Source organism: Lissotriton helveticus, chromosome 1_1, assembly GCF_964261635.1.
Source record: "Lissotriton helveticus chromosome 1_1, aLisHel1.1, whole genome shotgun sequence".
Classification (NCBI taxonomy): Eukaryota; Metazoa; Chordata; class Amphibia; order Caudata; family Salamandridae; genus Lissotriton; species Lissotriton helveticus.
Window position 1 is genome coordinate 412,712,868 of NC_136057.1, and position 22,737 is coordinate 412,735,604.

Sequence of the window (22,737 nt, forward strand, 5' to 3'; positions counted from 1 at the left end):
TCCTTTTCTCTTGGTTCTGTTCCCATCTTTTTTAAAACTGCTAAAATCATCCCTATATTAAAAAAGCCCGGGGCGGACCCTTCCTCCCCAGCAAACTATCGCCCCATATCCCTTCTCCCGTACCTGGGAAAGGTGGCTGAGTCTCATGTTACCCAGACGCTCAGCTCTTTTATTGAGGCTTCTAATTATTTATCACCTTGCCAAGCGGGCTTCCGTTCCCGCCATTCAACTGAGAAAGTGGTCATCTCAGTCATGGACCAACTCAGGGAGGGGCTCGACATTAACACCCCCCAGGCCTTAGTCCTCCTGGATTTGTCCGCCGCTTTTGACACGGTGGATCATTCCATTCTTTTGTCCCGTGTCAAGGCGGCGGGCATTGGGGGACAAACACTGGCCTGGCTTGGCTCCTTCCTGTCCGACCGAACGCAGGCTGTTCATTTGGCCGAATTCTCTGCTTCTCCACGCAAAGCGCACAGTGGTGTTCCCCAGGGTTCTTCTCTTTCTCCCCTTCTGTTTAATCTTTACATTTTTCCTCTTATTTTTGCACTACAACACATGGAGGTCACAGTCTACAACTATGCTGATAACCTCCAACTCATTTTTAATTTTTCCACCCCCACTTTAGGTGCCACCCGCGTCCAGTCAGTCATGTTGTTTATCCGGGATTGGATGAGTACTAACCACCTTAAACTCAACCCGGATAAAACAGAGCTGGTCCTGACTGGGAGCAGCGGCAACCCTTGGTCTCCCTCCTTCTGGCCCCTTTCTCTTGGTCCTCCCCCTAACCCTTCTCATTCTGTTAAAACCCTAGCAATCATACTCAATTCTCAGCTTACACTTCACTCCCACATTAGTTCAGTTGTTTCCTCCTGCTTTTTTACCCTACGTATCATCAGGAAAACATCCCGTTTCTTTTCTTTGCCTGCACTTAAACTGATCTTGATGGCCATGGTCCTATCCAAAATTGACTATGGCAACATCATCTACAATGGGATTCCTGCCTACGCACTCCAGCGGCTTCAGTTAGTGCAGAATCAGGCTGCCCGCCTGATCTTTGGTTTATCCAAGTCCCATCACTCCACTCCTCTCCTTTTCTCCCTTCACTGGCTTCCCATTAAACAACGGGCTCTGTTCAAACTCGGTTGCCTTACCTTCCAGGCCCGGGCAGGCACGGCCCCCGCCTTTAATAATTCGGCTATCACTAATTACTGCCCCCCCCAGAGACCTTCGCTCTTCTTCTAAACCCCTCCTTGTCATCCCCCGTTTCAAAAAACAAAGATCGGGAGGCCAGAAATTTGCGGTTCTCGCCCCCACCTTTTGGAATTCACTCCCGTCCTCAGTCAGACACGCCCTCTCCTACTTGGAGTTTCGTAGGGCTCTGAAAACGTTTTTGTTCCAGCAGGCTTTTAACCCTTAGTCCCTGTGATATTCATTCGCCTTTCCCCCACAGCGCCAAGAAACTGCAGAGTGAACGTGCGCTTCATAAATTTAATAAATTCAAATTCAACCATTTATCTTGCTCACGGTTTAACCTCACGAAAAAAGGAGGGCCGGCCTTCTCCGTCTGTATTCCACAACTATGGAACAGGCTGCCATTCCATCTTCATTCTGAGAAGGCCGTCCTACCGTCCTACCATTTAGGAAGGATTTGAAAAGCCTCCTCTTCTTGGAAGCCTGGGCTTAATTCCATTTAGTTAGAGGCCATACCCACCTGGGGGCACTGTAGCTTTCCTCTCATAGCGCTTAGAAACCTGCTGGAATTAAGTGCTCTATAAATCACAATTAACAATAACAGACTATGCAGCAGACTACAAGGGAGACGAAGTCGAGCCCAAACTAAGTCCAGAGTGCCCAAACGGTACAAGTGGTGTCTGATCTGAATCTTCTCCCATAACAAAGTTCAGGACCCACCCACAGGTATGCCCTTAAGTACCCTAGGAATGGGTTGGGGCGATTCAGGGGGCCCTCCCAGGTGAGGGTCTGGACAGGGGGGAGGTTACTCCCATGTCCTTTGTCCAATTTTACGCCAGAGCAGGAGCCAACGCCCCCCAGAACTGGTTTGAACTGGACAATGAACGGGGGCACCAAATGTGCCCCTCATGCAGACTTAGTGGCGGTGGCAAGAGCACCCACCCGGTCCCAGTACACTAAATCCTGTCAGGGAGGTGGACACATCTCCCTGTGACAGGATGCCTATTGTTCTGCCTTCCCCTGCCAGAGCATGGCTCAGCAGAAGGAGGGCAGAAATGTGTCTCTGGTTGGCAGCAACCATTTTGTGCAGTCAGGGTCTAGAAGGTTGGCACTGGGAACACAGAGCCTAAAAGAGGGCTCTTCCAGTGCTTGGAATCATACGTCCACACCATTTACGGTGTGGAGGTAGGATTTCAACATGTTTGATACCAAACATGATCGGATTCGTTGCAGCAATTTCGAGATGGCCATCGTATAATTCCGGGGTGCCCCTCTATATGGTATATGGCTGCCTCACCAACAACCCAGGAGAATGGACTCTGTAGGCGTGTCTCCCAAGGGTGGCATAATGCATGATTCAGTCAATGGGGGAGCTCTGGGGTATCAATGCCCTGGGTAACTTAGTATCATATACTAGGGACTTATAAGGGTACCCCAGTATCCGATCTGGGATGTACCCAAGTACTGAACATAAAAATTTAGGGAGAATGTAGATAGACTGGGGTGCGGATTAGCAGGATCCCAGTCAGACTAGTCAATAACAGCTTAGCACAAGGCAAAAGTGGGGATAACCATAGAAGAAAATCGTACTTGCCTACAACTGTGCAATCTCCAACCCCACTGACAAAGCTACAAAAGATAGAGATCATGCCTCTTTTTAAAAGACACTTTGTATTTTTCTTTGGCTGATTGGGCTTTCCTTCACCAAAAGTGATGTGAGGAGCAAAGCCTGTAATCGGCTCCATTCGAAAAACAGACCAAGTGCTGGAGGCTGGAGCCCACTCCAGTGAGGCTTGAGCAGTTTGTATCACTTAAAGATTTAGGTGAAGGGCTGCTATGCTTCCGCAGTGCTCCCCATTTGCCCTCATTGAGGACACTGGGAGTGGGTCAGCCACACAATGCACTTTTTGTACTATATTAAATTTAGGCAGCAAAGGGAGCATTCTGATTGGCTGACCACCTCCGAACGCTCTACTCAGAGTATTAATTCCAGTTTCAGCCTCTCTGAAATAAAGCAACAGACGTCCCACTATCCAGCAGAATGAAGCAAACCTCTCAGACACAAACACAGCAGTTTCAGGTCCAATCAGCCTTAAACCCAGAGATGGAAGCTCCATGTGCAAGGGCACTTGCTTGCCAGCCGTCATTTCCTGGTGCCTCTAGTGGTTTGAGGACTGATGTTTTGGATGAATAAACCATTCAGTGTCCAGATCTTCCACTTCATGTTGTACCATGTTATAGAGGATCACAGTATAATTGATTGTTAAACCCATTCTGATTTAAGAGTTCTTAACAGATACAATGTTGATATTTCTGAAATTTCATTTGTTTTACCTGTTAATAGTATGTTAAGAGAAAGTAGAACTGTCAACATAAAGCACAAGTCGTTTGAAGAATAATTTGAAGAATACATTCCTCTTGAGCTCGGCCACGTGTTAAAGAAATAAATGTGAGTTAAGTAGCTGTAAAAAGAGGAATTACCTTGGTCATTGGGAGCATGTGACGGGATATGTGATTGGTGCTCTTGGCTGGGCACGCCAGGGCGGTGCTCACCAGTTGTAGAAGAGCCCTGGTCAGCACCTGCAGGTAACACAAAGGTCAACAAGGCAAGGTTAAATATGCTGTCTAGATATTGGTGTAAAACCCACAGGAATTAGTTTCTTCATGCCACACAGGTATACACGAAGCTTCTCACCATGTCCTCTTCATAACAGAAATGCATATCGGGTAATTAAAAATTCTGCAAGAATAATGCGGTTTATGGAGTACATTTATTTTTGCTGTTTGTTCCACTGATTGACTAGCACACTGACAGGCGACGGCGTCTGTTTTTGATTGCGAACCTTTAGGGAATGCGAGTGGAAATACTAGTGAACTGAATATAGCATGCATGCTGCTCTGGGGGACCTGGCACCAACATGCTATCAGTATGTATAGAACGGCACTGAAAGCTGTTCCGGACCTCCCTCCAGCTGCAGCAGCTTTAAATGGCGGTGTCAGCCAGTGGGGCGCTCATGGGTTTTGTTTGTGTACTTTTACGGAACATAGAAGCAGCAATTTAACCAAAAAACAGAAGCCAACTCGGGAGTAAAAAATGAAAAAAACGTACCTGTCTGCTGGCCGTGTCCTGCGTTTTCTCAGATCCAGTCCTGCTCAGTGCATGCTCCTGCTCTCTTGCCTCTGGCAGGAAGCAGGCAGCCTACCTCCCCTAGGCCAACCACTATGCTGCAATGGCAGCGTTGTGATTAGTGGGGATGCTGCCCAGCCAGGGGCTTACGGGGAGGCCATTTCCTCCATGAAGGCTGCATGGAGAAAGGGCAGAGTGGGCACACCTCCTCCCCTGCTCATGGAGCAGAACCCGCAACCAAACACTTTTGTTCTGCTTTCTCACAGTGCGAGAAACAGAAACATAAAATGGTAGTTATTACCATTTTATGTTTCTGCTTCTCGCACTGTGGGAAAGCAGTGGGGCAACGCTCCTACGCCCTAGTGGAGGAGCCGCCAGGGGGTGAACTCTCAGCCATGGTCATCAGGGAAATTGCCAGCATCAGTGGTCAAGAGTTCCACAGAAAGCACATAGGAGGGAGCTTGTCTTTCATGGGCTATGGAGCCATTGAGAACTTCCGGTAAGGGAAATGCACTTTCACCCTGCTGGCCACTTCCACAACTAATATAATAATATTGTAATGTTCTTTAACCATCGGACCAACTCAAATATTTGTTTGAAGTGAAGTAACATTTTTGCACATATTTTCTCTAGTATATTTAGAAATTTGGTATTTTTAAATAGCACAACGTATTCAATACTAATAATAATGGGAAATAAAACAATGGTTTTATAGTTCTCCGAGGTTTGAACTCCCATAGAAGTTGGGGAATGCTGTATAGTTCAGGATAATAGAACAATGGCCAAACTGAATAGTGTGTTATATAGGAAAGGAAAAATGCAAGAGGTCCTAAATGTAAAATATGCATGCAAGAAAATAGCATGCTAGGTTAATTTGGTTGTGGCAGAAAGTCCAAAACGCACGGTTTAAAGATGGAAAGCACGCTAAAAGGATTACTAGATAATAAGTGTATTACAATTCCTCCTCTAGATTTGCACGTTAGGTAGAACTAAGTATTTTAGTACAATCAATTATATATTCGTGCAAGAAAAAAAAACGAGGTCCTTTTGAATTGTCAAAGTCACTTAGACTTCTTTGACTGCCGTTCATTGCATGCATGAACACAGACAGTCTTCTGCAAGGCAGACATGATAATATGCCAGACCATGTACCATTGGACACTATGGGTGAAATTCAGTAGTATTCTTTTGGAGAAAATTAAACCACTGATGGAGCGATTGGACCGGATAGAGGGTCTTTTGGCAAATGCTTTTAACAATACAAAAACTGATTCCAGGGCAGACAAGGGTAGCGTCCCTCCCAGACATGATACTGATGGTGCAAGGACTCTTAGAAAAGAGACTTGCTTGGAAGCAATCCTCTCATTTAACTTCTAACATTGTATTTACTACGTATTGTGTAAAACTATTATGCACCACATTAAACATAAGAGACAGAGAAGCTTGCTTATGTGTTTACTAAATAAGTAACGCAAGCGAAATTCTAAAATGGCTGGTAACGGAAAATCTTTACTGCGCATGCATCAACTGCATCTACGTAGTATGACGAGCTGTCGCTTGGATGGAAATTCTTGCGCAAGAGCAGATGCTCTTAAGATGGCGGCTTGAAAACTCACATGCTTGGTATCTGCTTTGCTGAAACTAAACCATGCTATTTTTACTAATGCGGAGAAAGCATTAACAATTGAAGGGGACTAAAGAAGAGATAGGTGGTATACAGTGAAACCATTTATTTTTGAAAATAACATTTTTCTTCCTCGACTTTCGTATTAGTGCACATTTGGGCCTCTCGTAGGAGTCCAGAGTCTGTCAGTCATACGAGCTCCGCTCATGCCTGGTGAGATTGAGCTGGAAAGAGTGACAATATGCTTGAACGCCATCCAAGGCCACAAAAGTTACATAACATACCATGGGAATGCATCAAAGACTTCTGGATGAATAGACATACATGGAAAAATAAACATTTGTTTCTAATAATAGACTTTGCGCTATGAATGAACTGCAACAAACTTAAGCTGAATGCGGGTAAGACTGAGGTGCTTTTCTTTGGTAAAGAGCCACCCCCGCTCCAGGCCTTTGGTGGCCTACAGAAATGGGCCCTCTCCCTTCCCCAGCAGATTGTATAAAAAATCTAGGAGTGAAGTCGGAGGCTGACCTGTCATTCTCGGCACAGATACGTCAGGTGACAGCTACCTGCTTCTGCAAATTGAGGAATTTAAAGAAATTCCTGCCTTTGTTGCCAGAGGAATGCCGGAAAAGCATAGTACATGCCTTAGTGACATCTAGGCTCGACTATGCTATTGGCCTCTATCTGGGCCAACCGAAGTATTTGACCAAGCGCCTGCAGATGGTGCAAAATGCAGCTGCGAGGCTGATTCGGCAAGTTCCTTTTGGCGAACATGTCTCTCCGCATTTAAAAGCACTGCACTGGCTCCCAATAGCCAGAAGAATTAAATTCAAGGCCTTGACACTGGCATTTCGAGCTATGCATGGAACATGCCCAAACTATCTAAAACAAAGATTACGTGGATATAAGCAGGCTAGATCCCGGTCCAACTCACAATTTTACTGTGTATTCCCCGCTTCAAGAAAGCACACATGGGGGCACATCCTTTACACTTGGAGCAACAAAACTGTGGAATTCTTTGACAAATAACTTCCGTTCCATAGAAACTGAGACCCTCTTTAGGAAAACGGTTAAAACCTGGCGCTTTGCGGTGACTAGGGCCCTTAGACCGGGTTTCTTTTTCCTTCTGCTGCTGCACTACTGAGCTCTTCAGCGCCAGGACACCTCTGTTTGAGGTTGCTGTTGCTCTTTACAAGTGTCCGTATTATTATTATAAGACGTGAATACCGGTGGGAATAAACATTTTGAATATAAATTAAGGGGTTGCATTTATGAACAATGGGTTGATAGACTAAGAAGACACTTAAGTATAGTGTGATGATTCCCCCCCCCCCCCAGCCTGTCCAATCTGAGTAAGTATTTTTACGATATTGAAACATTAATGGGTGGTACATGAATATCAAAGCGTATCATTGAGGTAGTCTTAGTTTGTTAGTCAGACGGAGATTTGCTATATGCTGCAGATGGCTGTCAGAGTGACAAGAGATGCTGATGAAGAATTGAATGAAGAATCATTTATCCTAAAATTAATTGATTTAGAAGATCGTGTAATAATCTCGAGGAGGAAGAGTGTGTCAGAGAGGGGTGCTACGCAAGCGTCGGTCTTAGAGAGGTCATCTATCCTGTCCTGATCTTTCCTTGGGGAACCACATCGGCTCCGTGGCCAGGAGGTTAATTTTCACACCATCCTAGGTAATTATTATTTCTGTGAATGTGCAGATGTTATTTTCTCTCTATCCTCTCCTTTCTGAGCATAAGTCAATGCCAGATTTAGAGTATGTGTTTGATGATTGATTAATTGAATCTTCCTTTCATTGAGTGACGGAGACGTTGCTGTACTTTGTAAGTGGTTCACATGAAATACACTTGGATAAAGATTTAAAATATTTCTTGAGTCTGTGGCCATTTCATAAATGTAAGATGATTATTTTATGTAATTTCACCATCAACTAGTACAACTAATGGTCCATTGACCAGAGGAAAGAACTTTTTGATCAGTGAACGATTAGTTGAGAATAGGAGGTGACCAATCTTAATATGGTAGCAAATCAAACTTTGACTCCAGCGGGTTTTACCAGGTTTTGTGTGTGTAGGTGTGTTTATGGGCCCAGGTGAGTACACTGAGTATATGATATTGGAATATCTATTGCTGGTGAGCCACTGGATCGCTTTTCTGGTAGCAGAGCTATGGTTATTATGGACTAATTTGGTGATAAGTGTTGCCTATTAATTATTGATTTATGTTTAAAAAAAGTTAATGTCTCGTTTTATGTTTGGAAAAACTCCCCGGGGGAAATGAATAGCGGGTGGTGATAGAATCCATACTGCAATGAGGTTACTCGTCTATTGGAATAGCACTGAGAAGCTACGCAGGGCTGGTAGTGTTAAATTAGGGATTGTTTCGTAAAAAAGTTGTGTGAGTGAAAGCAAAAAAGGTTCGCTGGTGAAACTTTGGTCTTTCATCACCTAGAAAGAGTAACACTGAAGGAGTAACAGGTTCTCTTGAGCTTGAATGAAGGGTAAAACAGAGGGTTTTACTCGCAGTAGAAGAGGAGCTATTCTGAGACTCCAGAATAAGTTAAAACTATCTTTTGTTTAGCTGAACTGGTAGAGTAGCAAATATGTTTCGTATTAACTAGTGAAGGGAGGGTCAGTTGCCGGAGTTGCACTGTCGTCACAGAGAGCCGTGCTGGGATAGGTTGGAACAGCGGGCGTGTGACTGAAGTGAATTGTAAAGGAGGGGTCAGTAGTAAGGAGCTGAACTGACGACATCGAAAATGCAGCGCTGGCATTCGTCAGATCATGAGCGTGAGCCGCAAACTGATTGGGTGATTAAATGAAAGCTGTTTTTGGATTGGTTCATGGAAATTTGGATGATTGATTCTCATTTGCCTTTTAGTGTGAGTTGCCCTGACAGAAGCGCTTGAGGATTTGCGGATTATTGTCTTATGTATTGAGTGTCCAGAATGTATGGAGAAAAGAGGAAAATGTCATTTATAAAGAAAATTAAGAATTTCTTTAAGAAAGATAAGACTGTGTTGACTAGAGAGGGAATTCCGCCACCTAAAACGCCTGCTTCATTTATGATGGAGAGAGGATATCATACATGTGTCTGGATGGAGAATACACAAAGAGTGATGGTGTTTTAGCTTTTCTTGAACATGGTACGTTTAATGGGAGAATGCTTCAGAATTTGAGGATGCAGATAAATGATTTAGATCCAAGACCTAGGTTAACGCAGTATGAGGCATTAGAAGAATGGGAGACAGAATCTTATGAACGAGAGAAAAACCTGAGTGGAAGATATATGGGTCAATTTCCTAGGTATTTGCATGAGTTTCATGAGGGTCAGATGAAGCAATAGAGAAAAGCAATGGTATCAGAAGGTTTATACTCAGTGTCAATGGCTGAGGAACAGTCAGGGAGTAAGTGTAAAGAAAATTAAAAAAAAATTGATGTGATAGGATATGGTGAATTAGATAAGTTGTTAGAGGACATTTTAACTAAAAACCCTCCACCGTATTAAGGAGGACCAAGTAGAGACACCTCAAGTGCACCAGTATTAGGAACACCCTTGATTCCACAAATCTTACATGATCCATCAGTTAATAAGGTACTCCAAGATAAGGAAAAAGAAGCATTAAATACAAATAGAAAGTAATTAATACAGAAGATAGGCCAATTACCTTTGAACCCTGAAGCATTGACAATACCAGTAACTATAGGTCCTGTTCCATTGTATGGAGACAAAATAAATTGCCCAAAACCACAAGCTGTAATGACTTCTTTGAGTAATCCCAGAAAAGAAATTACAATAACTGATGATCAAGCAAGTGAATGCAATTCAGTAATTTCATTAATGGATCTACCAATAAGAGAATCTGGAAGCGAAACCCCAAAAAGAGTTACACCCAGTAGTTCAAAAGAAGGAAGGTCAGTGGTATCCTCAGGAGCAAGAAGTTTGACAGCGGTAACTCCAGAAGATCTGGAAAGATGGGCACAGGGAATAGAAAAACAAAGCTCACCCCCCAAAGATTTTAGATATTAATAAACTGAAAGTTGAATTGGAAGAGATGATAGCTGGGAATGTGGGAATAGAAAGATTAAACACTTACAATGAGGTAGAGTTGTTTATATGTAGGATTATAACCAGAAATGCGAAATTATTTAATGAGAAATTGACAGAACCAGCCTCTGAGATGGGTATAGAGATGGGGAGATCAAAAGTACTACAGAAACCATATCGAGTGGAATTTACTGACAAATATTTAGAAAACATGAATGTGTCGGGAAAGAAGTTACAGGTAAAGGAGTCAATGAATATTTAGCAAAAATGGGGAGACATTGACAATTGAGGATCAAGGTGGACAAGGAGGAAGCACAGGCGAAAGAAGGGTCTACAGCATATCTGTTAAAAGAATCAGGAAAAATAGAAAGATCGTGTCCTATGAGCGAGGTACCTGGTGGTGGATATGTTCATATTCCATGGAGTTGACAGAATAATATGTCATTTACAAATGATTCCCTAAACTGAGAGAGAAACCAGTTCAATGGTACAAACAGGTTGATAGGTTTGTGAAAGTTTCAAAGATTCTGTTGAAAGACTTGGATGGTCTGTTTGATATAGTGGTACCAGCTGATTTATGGACAGAATGTAAGATTACAGTTGATTGGCAGAGTGAAGAATATCCTAGAGACGCGGAAACAGGAGCACCTTCAGATGATGTGATGAAGAAATATCACCAAATAATTACTTTCCTGAAAGGGAAAATCCCTCCTAAAAGAATCAGATTGGGTAAAGATAGAACAACCCAAGAGCCGAATGAATCTGTCATGCGTATTATGAGCGACTGCTACAGGTGTTTAAACAGTATAGTGGCTTTGAGAACATTGAAGATAAGGATATGGGACATTTTGTGTATCGGTTTGTGTACGGTTTGAAACCAGAGATGAGTCAGATGATTCAACAGCACGTGTTGGCAGGGGAAGCCCATTGATGACATTCTAAAATACGCAAAATATTGTGGGAATGATATTGAGGCGAGACACAAAAAGTTAAGAGAAAATTATGTGGGCGCAAGTAGTGAAATTGGCAGAACAGGAAGTTAAATTAAATAGTCAGGATGATGGTCAGATGAAAGAACAGAATCAGAATGATTATGCGGTGAATAGTGGTAAATCAAGAGGACGAATGAATAGAGAGGATGCAAAGAAGAAGTTTGTGTCATGGTCGGAATGCATTGGAAGAACGAGTATAAGAATATTCAGAATAATAATGGGCCAAACCAAAATTTAAAAAATCCAGATGCAGAATGAGGTGCTTATGAATCAGCCACAGCAGGTAGTTAATCAGCACTGTCAGTTGCCACCTGCACCAACTCCAAATTTTGTGAACCATCCAAAGTACAGCGCAGACTTCAGATTTCAAGGAGGAAGTGTTAAGAAAAATTGTGTGATTTCACAATATCTTTTACAGAATAACAGTGAAAGTGAAATTGAGCGCCGACGGTGCCTGAGAGGGGAGGAAGAGGAGTGCGTACTTGGCGCATCCTTGCCAGTAGATCAGTCAGGTCCATATATTGATGGGAAAGTGGATGTAATGATATCACTTTTCTGTTGGATTCTGGTGCTACTCGTTCTACTGTGGGAACTGCAGACATCCCAAACCTACCCCTCTCGGGAGAAGCGATCTAAATAGTGAGTTTCAAATCAAAAGATTAGCACCCCAATTACAGAACCTATGGAAGTGCACATTGGAAATTTTAAAGACATGCATCGATTTGTAGTCCGATTCAAGTCCAGTGAAGTTATTAGGAAAAGATCTTGTGTGCAAAATGAATTGCATAATTTATTGCACACCGGATGGTGTTGCTCTCCAAACCCCTGATGAAGATATTGTATATAAGATAATGTTAGCTAAACAAGGCACTAAAGTAGAAGAGACACTTGTAAGTATAGGGGACCTCATGGAGCAGAGGATTCGGGATCTGGATCTACTCGATACGATCTCTGAGGATCCTGTACATTCTAAGTTCCCTGGGTTCTATCAGGAAACGATCAGAAAGCTGGGAGAGTTCTTTAGTAAAAAAAGACAATAGTGACTGAAAAGCCCACATTCCACAATCGACCAATCTGTGGTATACCGCCCTATGCAGGGAAAAAAAGACAGGACCTTTCTGTGGCCCTTAGGGCAAAAGACCAGCCCAAAATTAGTCTAACTAGAAAGATTTACTCTAGGACTATAGAACAAGCAAAGCACCTGTGGGAAGAATCACATTGGCAGGAGCTTAAATCCGCTGCACAGTTGAAGGACTCTACCTTTTTTTGGGAGCTTATCAATATAAGTACGAGGCGGGGAGCAGATCCGCTTCCCAATTATATTACAGGCCGCCAATAGTTTGATCATTTCCAGGGCTTGTACTCTGGAGGTGAAGGGAGCATATCCTCTGACCAAGAGACCCAGCTAACTACCATAGTGACCATGAAAGCTGAGGATCTATTTGGGCTCAACGAGGTGTCAGCGGCCATTGCAAGCATAGCGCCAGGCAAGGCGGCGGGCCCAGATGGCATTCCTGGCGATTTACTATTGTATGATCAAAGGAGGTGGGCCCTTTTCATCCTCCAGGTAATGAATCTCATTGCGAGTGGCCATCCAGTTACCGATTCCTTGAAGGGCGCAGAGGTAGTGACCATATATAAGAAGGGGGAGAGGGAGGACCACGCCAACTACAGACCGATAAGCTTAATCGATGTAGTACAAAAAGTGGTGGGCAGGGTCCTCCTAACGAGGTTAAGGCGGTGGATGGAGGAGGAGAACATCCTCTCACATTTTCAGGCAGGGGGTTGGCACGATGGATCAGGTCTTCAGATTTTAAATGATCTATTGGAAATCTGTGATTATAGAGAAAGGCAGCTTATATTTAGCATTTATTGACTTAAGAACGGCCTTCGACCTGGTCCCCCGTGCCAAGCTTTGGCAGGTACTGTCTGACCTAGGTACTCCCCGCCCGATTCTGGACTTCATCAAACGTTTACATGAGGGAAACTACGCCAGAGTCAGGTGGGGCGGCCAGGGGGACTTGACAGATAGGGTAGCAGTAGAGAGAGGAGTACGCCAGGGTTGTGTTTTGGCCCCGACTTTGTTCTCCCCCTTTGTTAATGGGGTGGTAGACCATTTGAGGGAGGACCCAGCCGATGCCCCAACCCTGGCGGGGGAGAAATCCCCCACGTTGCTCTTTGCTGACGACACCCTCTTGACTTCAAAAAGCCCAATGGGTCTCCAAAAACTACTGGTTCAGTTTAGTCAATTCTGTGATTCCAGGGGCCTATGTATTAATACATCTAAAACCAAGCTTATGGCCCTGGCTCCATCTAAACTATTCAGGAATACCATCAAGTTGAATGACTCCGCATTAGAACTAGTCGATACTTTCGACTACTTGGGTGTACGGGTCAACAACTTGATGAAGTGGAGCTCCCATCTGTCAAAAATGCTGATTAACCACAAACGAGACACCAGCGACTTTCACAAAGTAGGCCAGTAGCCCCTGCCATCAAGGTGTATGAGGGAAAAGCCCTGCCTTTCGTCCCTTTGCAGGCGGAACTCTGGGGATTTGAGAACACCATGGATTTAGTGAGATGAGAAAACAAGTTTTTCAGGGACCTAGTCTCACTCCCTCCATCGACCCCACTAGTTCCGCTCCGTCATGATTATGGGAAACACCCAATCAATGAAATAGCTCATTTGGGTACGCCTGAGAAGGACCCCCGAACTGTCTAACTACGCCTCTGCCCAGAGCGAATTAGTCCGTCCAGACACAGCCCACTAGATTACCTGGATAGTTAAACTGAAACAACTTGTGGTGGACATTGGGCTGGCGGCGCCATGGGAAGGCCAAACTCCGCCGACGAAACATGCAGTGAAGAAAGCTTATTGGGAGTGGGTCACCCTAGAAGCTACTACAGATTCTAAGCGGGGCACACTGACGGATCAATTCCTAGACCACAAACCCATTGTCAAACTGGAGCCCTTTCTCGATTTTATTGAATCCCCGAGAGATAGGACACTATATCTGAAGTTAATGCATGGAACACTCCCACTCAGTGAATTCACTGTAGGGTGTAATTCTAGGGTTACGAAAGCTGGTAACTGCCCTACTTGCCCTTCTCCCACAGAATCACTTCCACACTTTCTTTTTGCCTGTCCAGCGTACAAACTCCAGAGAAGAAAATGGTTGAAACCGGTTTGCATCAACCTGGGAGCTAGGAACTATAGGGAGGTGTTGCGTATCTTAAAATCTCTGGTTTCTGAAGTGCGTTCAATTGAAAATTGATGGCATCCCTTGGGGCACACTTTTATAGGATAATTCCTCAATCCATTCTTGAAAAATGTAAATGACGCTGGTTGAAGATTTTGTAATCCAATTTTATTCCTTCATATTCTGTAATTTTATGTTTTCAATTGTATTCCTTTTCATACAATAAATTCATTTGGTTATCCATACATAGGTATTATTAGCTCCAATGCATTTCGGGCCATTGCCCTTCATCCGGGAGCGTATCTACAAAGAACGACATACATTTAGTTGATTGGTTATACCCCTAATATGATGTGTAAACATGTAGAAAAAAATACAATCATAAAGGTGAACATGACATTTTTCGAAGTGCTTTATATCCCAGGTGTGGCAGTGTTCAATGTGAAAAAGACGGAAACTGTGCTACAAAAACATGCACAACGGTAAAATGTAGTGCTCTCAATTGGTGAGAAAAAACTTACTCGTATAAACGGCTCTGAACTTTTGAAAGCGCCCGATCTGTAAATGAAAACATGTGAGCGGTAAGTGCGGTGAAAACGCCACTGAAAATAGTAGTTGGCGTGTTATTTGCCGATCGAGAGTGTAAGAGTTTAGGGCTGTACTCACAAATTAAGTTTTAGATGCCGTTGACGCTGGCTCTAATCGGTGCTCCATTCGTTCTATGCGACTGAGGTAGTACGTTGTTAGTGATAAGACTAAAATCGGCCGGTAAAAGGGAAATGAGATCACGTTAACCATTCACGTGATCGGAGATGTTCAAATGATATAGAAAGCGGACTATATTAGGAGCTAGTCGGGCGGGTGTAAGATGGCGCTGACGGTGATTAAACAAACAAAAGTGGAAACATGTAATGTTGCATACAACGGTAAACAAATAATAATAAAGTTGCTTATAATAAACAAACAATGGTAAAAAATCATTAGCAGTAACATGAATACACATGGGTGATCAGGAAGATGTACAGAACTGTGGGTGCCCTAGGGCTACTGAAGGTCACAGTCCATGTTAGCACAAGGGTGAAAGCTGTTATCATAAATAACATGAAAATTCAATACGGTCATTGAGTCAATTAGGCTTGGTAGTATTCAGCTTGTAAATCCAATAGTTCTCTCTGCGGAGTAAGTGTTTACTGTTGTCTCTTCCTTCAACTTTATTGACCACTTCTAGTATCATGAATTTAAGTTGGGAAACATTGTGGTTCATTTCATTGAAGTGGGTGGCCACTGAAGATTTAGGGTTTTTAGTCCGTATGTTTGACTTGTGTTCATTGAGTCGTGTTTTTATTTTGCGTTCGGCCTTACCTATATAAACTTTACCACACGGGCATTTCAAGAGGTAAACGATGTTATTCGTATCACAAGTGGCTGTTACATTCAAAGCAATCTCTTGACCCTTCATTGGGTGCATTACCTTGTTTCCAAGAATTATGTTGTTGCAATTATTGCAATTTGCGCATGGCCTTGTGCCACGTGAGATGGTACCTGTGACGTTTGTTTGTTGTAGGATTTCACCTAAGTTTTTGCCTCGCGTGTAGGCGAATAATGGTTGATGATCAAACATGCCTTTAAAATCCAGTTCATGTTTCAACATTGGCCAGTGCTTTAATACAATGTTTTTGAACATAGGGCTCACATTGGAAAACTTGGACACTATGACAGTTCTGTCACTTTTGTGTTTGGTTGCCGGTTGTAGTAGATCCAAACGGTTTACAGCTTGAACTTGAGTTTTGGCAGAGTTTATCAGATGGTCAGGATATCCTCTTTCGTGAAACCTATTCGCCATTTCTTCTATGCGTACTGTGGCTTCGATGGGTTCTGAGGTGATGCGTTTAACCCTCAACATTTTGAGATTTCGGTAGATGTTTTTTCAATGATCCCTGACGGAAACTGGAATAATGCAAAAGGTTGTTGCGGTCAGTGGACTTTCGATATATGTCCGTTGAAATTTGATTGTCTTGTAGTTCAATGAGAACATCCAAAAAGGTGATGCGTTTTGGACCAATTGTACAAGTAAATTGGATACGTTGATTCACTGAATTGAGAGTCATCAAAGCTTGTTCTAAGCTCTCTTTGGAATCTTTCCACACAATAAATAAGTCATCAATGTAGCGGGGATACATTTTTATGTGACTACTCCAATTGGTATTGGACAATATGTTTGTTTTTTCATATTCTCCCATGTACACATTAGCGTAAACTGGGGCTGCGCAATTACCCATACTTGTGCCCACCAGTTGCAAGTACCAATCATGGTCATGTTTAAAATAGCTCTGGTATAAGGTAAACACCAATAGTTCCATTAAAAATAGTTGCATGGCTTCCTCTAGATCCAATTTAAGGATAGCTTGTTCAATAGCTTCTATCCCCTCCAAATGTGGGATTGAGGTGTATAAAGAACTTACATCGGCTGTACATAGCCACAAACATTCTTCGGCATCCATCTTGATGTTGTGTAATTTGGACAAAAAATCAGTGGTGTCCTTAATGTAGCTGGCTAAGGACTGAACTGTGGGTTGTAAATATCTATCCAGATATTGTCCAACTGGTTCGTGGATACTTCCTCGTGTGGATACTATTGGGCGTATTGGGGGATCCGTTGGGTGTTTCTGAATTTTGGGTACTGCATAAATTGATGGACTCCTTGGATTTTGTTTGATCAAAAAATTCCTTGTTTTTTGGTTGATACCTTGTGAAAGTGCCTTATCTACAATGTCTTTTAAAATGGTAGAGAATTGTTGTGTGGGGTTACCCATCATTTTCAAGTAAGTAGCCTCATCTGATATGAGGTCCTTGAGTTTTTGGTTGTACATGACAGAATTCATAACGACCAGGGCGCCGCCCTTGTCTTGTTTGATACATTTGATGCTTTTGTTATTGGCAATATATTTTAATTTGTCTCGGTCCTTTTGCATAATGTTTTTGTGTATTACTTCACAGATTGTATCTTAAAATCTGACACATCCTCCCTTAGTACAATCTGTGGGACTGCAACATTTTTGGGCTGTGCCTGGTTGATCAGAAGCAAGTTATTGAAGGCTAATGCGGTTTAAAACTAGGATTAATAGTTAGGCCTCCTCTTGTATCTCTGGACCTTAGGATATATGAATTGTTTTTTAACTTGTATAGTTTTTAAGGAATTTCTACATTTTGTACATATTGTTCTTAATCCACATGAATGTGTTTTATGGTTTGATTGTACTGTGATATTGCCCTTTTTAACTCTGAATGTTTTAAATTGGATGGTCTTGATTTGATGATACTTTTATGATATTTTTATATCGAATAAAGTCATACAACAATAACGAAAGCAGGAGTGGCTTCAGAAATTGACCGTATGATTAAAGAGGGCATTTTAAAAGAAATAATGAGTAGTCCATGTAATTTGCCTACAATAGGAATCAAAAAGCCTAGTGGAAAGTACAGGATAGTGCAAGATTTGAGAAAAATTAATACAATTGTAGTGCCTTGTTGTCCTGTGGTGCCAAATCCAGCAGTAATTCTTTATCAGATTCCTTGGAATGCAGGCTGGTTTACAGTAATTGATTTGTGCCAAGCCCTTTTCTCCATTCCTTTACATCCAGACAACCAGTATCTTTTTTTCATTTAAATTTGAAGATTATATCGTGGCATGTAACAGAGTTCCTCAAGGGTATACAGAAAGTCCCTCAATTTTTAATCAAATACTGAAAAAGTGTCTAGAGAAGTTAGTAATGCCTTGAAATTCAGTTCTAGTGAAATATATCGATGACTTACTCGTGCCATCGAAATCCAGAGAAGACTGTTACTGATTCAATTGCATTGCTAAATCATTTGCCTGATGGAGGACAAAGTGACACCAGAAAAATTGCAATTTTGTCAGACAGGAGTAAAATACTTAGGTCTCAAAATAGAAAGAGGAGTGAGAAAAGTGACCCCTGAGAGGATTAAAATAATAAAATTAATGCAGTTACAGCAGACACAGAGATATCCGAATGTTTCTCGGAGTGGTGGGACACTGTCGACAGTGGATTGTAGGTTTTTCCATACTAGCGAAACCATTGATTCAGAGGACACGAAAAAAAGAGAAGGAGCCAATAGTTTGGAATGATGAAAGTGTGGAAGCATTCATAAAATTACGAAATGGTCTATGTGAGGCCCCCGCTCTGGGTATGCCTGACTATACAAAAGAATTCGAACTGTTATGTTGTGAATGAGAAGGTTGGGTGCTTTCAGTCCTGACTGAGACCGACCAATCGCATATTTTTCCGCTACTTAGGATCCTGTGGCTTCAGCATTACCTGGCTGCTTAAAAGCAGTAGCTGCTACTTATAAGAGTCAATAGTGATGGGACAGCCAGTAAAGGTTTATGTTCCACATTCAGTTGAGATTCTTTTGACAAGAACTCGGACACAGCATCTTACCCCTAGTCAGATGACTAAATATGAAAGAAGAAATCCGAGAGCAGAAAATGTGACAGTGATTAGGTGTACAATGGTGAACCCAGCTACCCTATTGCCAGATCCATGTTGTGAAAGATGAAGCAGATCATGATTGCTTGGATGTGACTGAGTTGTGCACTAAGCTCCGCCCTGATATACAGGAAGAGCCTCTAAAAGAGACCGACCATGAACTATTTGTCGATGGCTCTAGTTTAAGGATTGAAGGAGGAGGACCGAGTGCTGCTTATGCTGTTTGCAAAGTTTCTGGGGTAATTGAAGCATCCTGTTTACCAGGAGTCAAGTCTGCACAAGTAGCCGAATTGATAGCCTTAATCAAGGCATGTAAAATTGGGAAAAATTGGACAATAACCATATTTACTGATAGTTATGGGGTTGTGCATGACTTTGGCCAGCTCTGGATGCAGAGGGGATTTCTGACCTGTTCAGGATCCCCCATTCGAAATGGGAAATTTGTAAAAGTGTTGGAAGCAATACAATTGCCAAAAGAAATAGCAGGGGTCAAGAGTGCTGCTCACCAGTCAGGAAATAACTTTGTGACAGCCGGTAACTGTCCTCAGCCAGGCGTGGCGGCGAACCACCACTGTTGTTGCAATCGCCCTACCCAGCGAATCTGTGGTATCGAGTCCACACCGTATCGAGTAGCTTGTTGCATCCCGCCCTTAAGCTAGGGCTTGAGTGAGCTTTACCCGGGCCTCCTCCGGGCACTGTGGCAGCACCTCCGCAACCATATCCCACAGAGAGTGGGTGTAACAGCCCAAAAGGCAGGCGGTGTTGACAGAACGCAGCCCCAAACTCAGGGAGGAGAACAGTTTCTTCCCAAACTGATCGGACCTTTTGGATTCCCGATCCAGAGGAGCGCTCGGGAATGCGGTCTGGGATGTAGAGGCCTGGATCACCAGGCTCTCGGGGTGGGGTGAACGGACAGGAAGCTGGGGTTGCCCGGAGCCGGGCGGTGGCGTTGGGCCACGTTCCGATCTACAGGGAGGCCTGTAGAGGGCTTGGACCAGGTGCCTACCAGAACGTCGGTGAGGGCTTCGCTAAACGCAGGAGAGGCTCCGAGGAGCTTGCCTGTAGTTTGAGCACCTCAGTGAGGAGGTTAGCCCTCACGGCCTTGACAGGGAGCTCAAGAGCCAAGGCCTTGCCTGCCCTAGTCAACACCACGCTGTAAGCAGCCCCCTTCACGGTAGGAGGAAAGACAAATCCAGTGTCGGGTGAAGTGTCCAGACCACTGGCCTCCCCCAGCTCATATGCCCAGTCCTGCCTCAACTGGCACTGCTGTGCCAGAGGGTCCTCAGACCCCTCCCAGTCCTCCTAGTCATCCATCTACTGATAGTCAGGGAAAAATGATTAAGCTGGGTCGTAGGTCAATTGCTCATCCATCGGCGCCGGAGACTGCGCTGGGCAGCGCCGGTCCGACGCCGGACCCGGATCGTGCCTGAAACTGGGGACGCATCGTCCGGGCACAGCGTCGTGGACGACACCCTCGGGGTCGGTGCCAGAGGAGGGGTCATAAGGACGACCTGGATCCAGGCCTGGATTCTGCGGGGCCTTGCAGCGCCAGGGCTGAAGCACCTGACGGCGACGGGGCAGGAGCCCCCGGCCCGCTAGGGCTCCCAGACGGACCCGCGGGGCAGGAAGGCGCCTTGACAGGGTCTGGAGGGAAGTGAGTCCTCATGGCCACAAGGAAGTCACGTATCTCCTCCGGCGTCGCGTGCAGCCCAGGGACCAGCGGCTGTGGAGCTGGATGCGGCGCTTGCGGCTCCGGCGGAGCCGAGTGGGTGGTGTCCCCCGAACCTCCAGCCGCGTCGGTGAGCGGCGGGGAGAGTCGGAAGAGTGAGGACGCCTTTTCCACTTCTTCTGCGAGTGCCTCAACTTACCTGAGGACTTGGAGCCCGACGAGTGATGGTGACTCGTCGAGCGGCGATGACTGCGGCCCCGCGACCGGTACCTCAACCTCCTCTTAAACCGGGACCTCGAGCGGCGCGGTGCTGACTGCCGGAGCTCGAGCCGTTTAAGGGATGGCTCACGCCTAGCCTTCGAGGTCAAGGCAGTCGGGGCACGACTGGTCATCGTGGTCGGCCCCGAGACAGTAAAGGCACCGACGGTGGGGGTCGGTCACCGACATCAAGCGGTGACAGTCCTCGCAAGGTTTAAACCCAGGTATTCCTACCGGCACCGCGAGTTGAAGGTCGACTCAAAAAGTGATCCAAAATAGATCAAAAAAGTTAGTCAAAAAATGACTAAGAGTACTGCTGATCATGACGCCGACGACGGACGCGGAACCACAGACGACGCCTAGCGACGCGCAGGGGTACTGCTGACGAAAACTTTGCGGATCCAGTCTGACGCCTGGTGATATTCTAAGGTGAGGAATCTAACTAACGTGTTTCTTTCAGATCCATCACCACCTCCTTTTGTACCGCTTTGGCCGCCATAAGTGTGGCAGGGTATGCTCAGACGTGAGTCCCTTGCTCACTTTGCCACCGGATTCAAGCAAGCCGGGCTGAAGACGGCTGAAATGCCAGAAACCGGTCCTCTGAAGCTTGTTTCCGGTCCAGGGAAGGCATGGCTTGGCAGTTCGGGCTGGACTGTTCCCATGAGGCACAGGGTCAGACTGATTTGCATATAGCCATGTCTGAACTGGGGTGGCAGAGTGGGCTAAAGAACAGTGATGGATCAAACCCAGATCTTTTGACTGGGTGTGAGTGTTTGATTGGTTCAGATGCTCCGTCCATCACCACCCCCTTTTGTACCTCTTTCAGCTCAAGGCATGTAAAATTGGGAAAAATTGGACAATAATCATATTTACTGATAGCCAATATGGTTATGGGGTTGTGCATGACTTTGGCAGGCTCTGGATGCAGAGGGGATTTCTGACCTCTTCAGGACCCCCCATTCGAAATGGGGGACTTGTAAAAGAAGTGTTGGAAGCAATACAATTGCCAAAAGAAATAGCAGGGGTCAAGTGTGCTGCTCACCAGTCAGTAAATGACTATGTGGCAGCCGGTAACCAATATGCTGACCAAATTGCTTAATATTGTTCAAGAAATGTGGCATTGAATGAGAAAATTGGAACAAGTGTAATCAGCTGCCAACTTATGCAATTCTCAGCTTTTGAAACATTCGATGAGGTGAGACAGTTGCAGGATGAGGTAGAAGTGAGTGAAAAGGAAAACTGGATAAAATCAGGCTGTGAAAGGAGGGCGGATGAGGACGTGTGGGTGTACACGGATGGCAGACCAGTCATGCCAGACTGCTTACCCTCTCACATGGCAAGAATTTATCATGGAGACACTCATTTGGGTAGGGATGCAATGATCAGACTATTTAGACAAAATTGGTATAACCCAAATTTTAGAGTAGTCACAGAAAGTCTTTGCCAGAGTGGTTTAGTTTGTCAATAATTAAATCCAGGAAGGTAGACAGTGGTGAGTTGGAGATAAATCGGAAAGGCAGAAGGACCATTCATAAGATTACAGCTTGACTTTATAGAGTTACCACCAAGCAGGGGAATGAAGTACATCCTTGTCATAGTGTCTGTTTTCATGATGGGCGGAGGAATACCACACTAGAAGAAACGACAGCATAATAGTTGCCAAATTGTTGAGCGTGTTAATTCCACGTTTTGGTTTTCCAGTAGCTTTGGAATCAGATAGACCTAATTTTAATAATGAAATAATTTGATTTGTGAAGCATTTAAAATTGAACAAAAACTGCACTGTGCATGTCACCCAGAGGCTTCTGGAGTGGCCGAGAGAATTGAATGGCACAATCAAGTCCAGACTGGCAAAAGTGTTTGTACGAGAGTAGGGTCTGCTATCCTATGGTCACCCCATTTTTTTCTTTTTGCTTCACTGGTTTTCGACTTAATGTGGCTGTGGGCCTGCTAATCAGACCCAAAGCCCTGCTGTTCTCTCTCTAAATTTCACACCATGTACTTTAGGTACACTACCAATTGGGATTTGGGTCACTCTTATGAGTCCCTGTACAGTGTACTATAGGTACCCAGGGCATAGGTGCACCCAAGGCCTACCA

At 44.3% G+C, this 22,737-nt stretch overlaps 1 protein-coding gene across 1 annotated transcript in view; it reads right to left on the reverse strand.

The window, feature by feature from the left end:
• OVCH1 (ovochymase 1) overlaps nucleotides 1-22,737 on the reverse strand; it is a 1,371,455-nt gene that overhangs the window by 459,779 nt on the left and 888,939 nt on the right. Inside the window, exon 21 of the mRNA XM_078673763.1 lies at nucleotides 3,673-3,771. Within this exon, the coding sequence (XP_078529889.1) occupies nucleotides 3,673-3,771 (99 nt within the window). The remainder of the gene's footprint in view (nucleotides 1-3,672; nucleotides 3,772-22,737) is intronic.